We start from the raw sequence: 4412 nt of genomic DNA, 5'->3' as shown, positions 1-4412 counted from the left end.
TGCTGAAAATGACACCACCTCCTTCCCTTTTTCCTGCCCTGAGAGAACAGTTTCTTTGCAGACTGATCTATTCCCAGATCAAATTTCCCGTGCTGCTTTGTAGCAGTGTGTTCTGAAGCAGCCAGGTGGACGACCTGGGGATGTGGAGAGGTGATGAAAAGAGGTTCTTGTGATTCCCTGACTTTAGAGCACCACAGTGGATAGCCAGACTGCTGCTGGACAAGTCTCAAAGGCAGAGATGTGCCAAGAGCTGGATACTGCTCTTGGGATGTGGTTTGTTCTATGTGGCTGCTCTTTGTCGAAGTCCAACCTGAATATTGCTGAGAGGTTTAATAATTACTTGTCTCAAGTCCTTCAGGATTGTTATATTTTTACTATTTTATGTAAAAATAACTTCAGCACCTGCCCCGCCTTCAGCACATGCAGGTTGTAGCTGCTCGGTGCTGATAACGTATGAACTATGCGAGGGAGAGCAAGGATTGCCTTTCTTTTTCCACTGCAGGCTGTAGATTGTAAACTTATCAGTGAGCAATTATAGTTGCACTGGGATAGAGCAGTGGGAGGGGTGACATCCCCAGAGCTGGGGGTCCACTGTTGTCATTGCCCTGAGAGCCCTGTTGAACCTGCAGGTTGCCATTGCCGGAGCACCTGTCACGCTGTGGATTTTTTATGACACTGGTTACACGGAGCGCTACATGGGCCATCCGGATCACAACGAGCAGGGATATTACCTAGGGTCGGTGGCCATGCAAGCTGAGAAGTTTCCTTCTGAGTAAGTTTGGTTCTGGCTCTTGCCTTCTACTTTTCCTACCGAGAAAGTTCAAGCCCCATGGACACATTGTTATCTCCGTTATGGCAACTGAATCCTGGAATCACAAATGCTAGTATTAAATAATTATTAAAAAAAGATCATCACCCAACACTTATAAACATCATAATTTTAATGATCATTTGCATAATTACAGCCATTCTATGTAATCCTGTTTATCCCAGCTATAATTAAAGACTATCTTTTATGTCTGAAGAGATGACAAACATACCTTCAATGATATGATTAGCACTTTAGAGCCACATTAAGCTAGACAGGCCGCATGCTCTAAGGCTGTATCGGCACAGAGTTGCTGGGCTGAGGCCATGGGCTCTCTTGCCAAAGAGCTGAGTATCAGCAGGGATTCAGAGCAAGCATTAAGCGTTGTATTGCCCAAGCTGGGAAATCCTTCTGAGGTTGTCCCCATGGTCTGACTGTGATGTGTGTATGCAGGAAGAACTTTTCCTGTTGCATGTTTCTGAAGGGATGTGTGTGGACTGTGGAATGACCGGGGTGCTGTCTAGAAACGTTTGTCTCTTGCTCTTTTCAGACCAAACCGTTTGCTGCTGCTGCACGGATTCTTGGATGAGAATGTTCACTTTGCACACACGAGTATTTTGCTCAGCTTTTTAGTGAGAGCTGGGAAACCGTATGACTTACAGGTAAGGCCAGACCCAGGACGTAAAGGTAATGTGTCTGTCTTTGGCTGCTTTAGGGGATCCGCTGTTTGGAGACAGTGTCTGTGCAGTGTGAACAGGGTTAGATGGTTCATGAAACCCTGCTGGTTCTGTGCAGGTGCAGCCCAGCTATCCCACAGCATGCTGCCGAACTGGGAGCACGCTGGTCCTTGTGATGGCTCTGGACAGGACCTGCCTCTCTTCAGGCAGGTTGATCACCTCCAGCAGAGCACTAGTGGGATTAGCGGGTGCAGGCCGTGGTGGATGGGCTGTTTTAGCTCAAGTGCAAATGGAATTAATGCAGGAGGATCACTGGAACATTTTGAGTGTGGCTCTGGAGGCCGGTTTAAATGCTGGTGCCCACAACTCTTGTTGGATACTGATGACTTTGTTTTATATTTTAGATCTACCCTCAGGAGAGACACAGTATAAGGGTCCCGGAGTCGGGAGAGCACTATGAACTCCATCTACTGTATTACCTGCAAGAGAACCTGGGCTCCCGGATTGCTGCCCTGAAGGCCATGTAACTGACCTCTGCAGGATGCTGCTCCGCTGGCTGCTCCACTAATGAGGAGGTGCAGGGAACCAGAGAAAATAGGATGGAACGTTGCATTTTGGTGCCTGCCACACATACACACACACAGAGACACTTTTTTAAAAGTAAATTTGGTGCCATACAGGAGTTTAAAGTACGGTGACCTAATAACTTTAAAGCTTAATATGTAAATAAAATCAAAGGTCTGTGGTATAATGCAGTACCGTGGGTGTTCTCTTGGGGGAGGAGCTGGAACTGAAAATAATGTACTTCCACAGCACCAGATCTTCACTTTTTAAAAGCATCATGACATAATTGACGTATTTTTACAGTGTGTTCCTTGGCATCTTATTGCATAATACTGGATGGTTTACTCACTACACAGCAAGAGTTTACCTGACTGGTTACAACTTGTGTTTCATTTCAGTGCTATCATATATAGCTTTTATGCCTCATGAAAGGGATGTGTCGCACTCAGAAGCCGGTCACACGTTAGACACATCACCGGTCTAGATGTTAATTGTGTTTTAAGAAGGAAGACTTTTAAGCTGCCTCCTAACAAATATAGATTTTGGATTCAGTCGATGCCAGGTTCTTTTCAATGATTTCTTCTTTCCCCAGGATAAATCACGCTCTTTTTTTTTTTTTTTTTTTCTTTCAGCAGCTCGAGGTCCTATCCTGATTGTACTTGATTTCAGTGAGGAAGTAAAATGATATTTTACTGTGATATGGACGTAACAATCTTTTACTCTGTGATGCAAACCAACTGATGCTGAAACTCTGGAAATTTTAAAACAAGCTTAAAAGTGCAGCCCATTTCTCTGTGACATGTTTCCCTGCTGCTAGCTCTGGAGCTGGTTTTGCAGTACGGTTTGTTTTCTTACCATCATATCAGCATGATACAGGTACATGCATCCGCTCACCATTTTAACATTCAATACTCCTAAGGTCTGCGGAGGATTTGGTGAGGAGAGACCTTTCAAACGCTACATGGGAGGCACTATGAACTGTTTCACTTCACTGCGTTTCCTGCTTCATTTGAGAGACTGCTTCCCAGGCTCGGTCTCTGTTCACTCCTCCATTCTGGTCCTTTCTGGCACGGCGATGTAGGATGATGACGATGCTGTATTTGAGAACCCCCCTTCTGCATAGCTTAAGGTAACCCCACGAAGCCTAAAGGACATGCCACCCCCGTTGTGTTTTTGCTGGGGAAGTTTTAACTAAGCAGCAGGCTTGGCTAAAAAGCATCCGAAGTGTGTGAAGTCACTTTTAACTTGCAACAGGTTGTTTAGGGTAGAAATCCGTAGCAAAATGATTCTCTTTAATCCAGGAAATTCTCCCCTTGGGGCTTGCCTCTGAGACTCCCGTAAGTTTTAATGGTTTTCTGAGAAACCCAAGAACTTCCTTTTCTTTCTGTTTTGGTGCTAGAGAAGCAGAGCATGATTTTCTTTCCATCCCAAAATCTGGAATCACTCTCAGTGTTTATGCTCTCAGTACTCCCCATGTTGTAACCTTGTATTTTCCTTGCCTTTGGACTGTTCAGCTTGATCTTAAACTCTGGGATTTAACCCCATCTGGCTGCTTTGAATCAAACCACATCGTTTCTCAGTGAGGCTGCTGGACACGAGCACCGAAGCCATTGGAGCTGATGTAGTTACACGGTTGTAAAGCGGTGTGTAAGAACGGGATCTGTTTTTCAGGTTACACAAAGACAGACGTGCAGGACGTGCATTTCCTCTGAGGTGGGGATGTTGGGTTTGGGCTGTTTTCTGGGTTTCAGCACACAGTGACTATAAGTGGATCAGTTAAAATACTGTGAGCAGATCAGTAATGAGCTTTTAGTTTCATTTTGGGGAGGGCCTGGCAGGGAAGGAGCCCAGCTCCTGCAGTGTCTTCTCGTAGGAGCTAGTTGTGAACGCAGCACTCCTGCAGCACGTGCTACAGCCAGTCCTGAGAGACAGACACATCTTGAAGTAGAACCACAGGGCGACGAGTGCAGAGCAGTATAAGCTGTTGCCGTGGAGTTCCGTTGTGTTTCATACGTGTTTATGCTGTACGATATATACATATATCTATATCTGTTCATATATACATATATGTATAGATTTACACGTGGGTGGTACCACCTTTTCCAAGGTTGTTGATATTTTGTTTAATATTAAATTAACTTGCTTCCAAGGGTCTTTTTGTAGAGGTGATTACCCTTGAATGTAAATGTATATGATTTTTAAGATGAAATGGCTCCTTTTGTTTAAAAAAACAGAACAAAAATGGCCTTCCTCGAACAGTGCTTTTTGGGGAACCGAAGAACTCCATGTTACGCTGGTAATCCATCATAGGGTTTGATTTAGCATGGGATGTGATTGTAAGTGCTGGCGTGAAACTTTTTCAT

At 44.7% G+C, this 4412-nt stretch overlaps 1 protein-coding gene across 1 annotated transcript in view; it reads left to right on the top strand.

Moving 5' to 3' along the window:
- DPP8 (dipeptidyl-peptidase 8) overlaps positions 1-2232 on the top strand; it is a 20594-nt gene extending 18362 nt beyond the window's left edge. The window contains exons 18-20 of the mRNA XM_010143067.1: positions 630-772; positions 1359-1470; positions 1890-2232. Coding sequence (XP_010141369.1) covers positions 630-772; positions 1359-1470; positions 1890-2012 — 378 coding nt within the window. The 3' untranslated portion in view covers positions 2013-2232. The remainder of the gene's footprint in view (positions 1-629; positions 773-1358; positions 1471-1889) is intronic.
- The last annotated feature ends 2180 nt before the right edge of the window (positions 2233-4412 follow it).

Source organism: Buceros rhinoceros, unplaced genomic scaffold (assembly GCF_000710305.1).
Source record: "Buceros rhinoceros silvestris isolate BGI_N320 unplaced genomic scaffold, ASM71030v1 scaffold39919, whole genome shotgun sequence".
Classification (NCBI taxonomy): domain Eukaryota; kingdom Metazoa; phylum Chordata; class Aves; order Bucerotiformes; family Bucerotidae; genus Buceros; species Buceros rhinoceros.
This window is presented reverse-complemented; position numbering and strand designations above follow the sequence as displayed.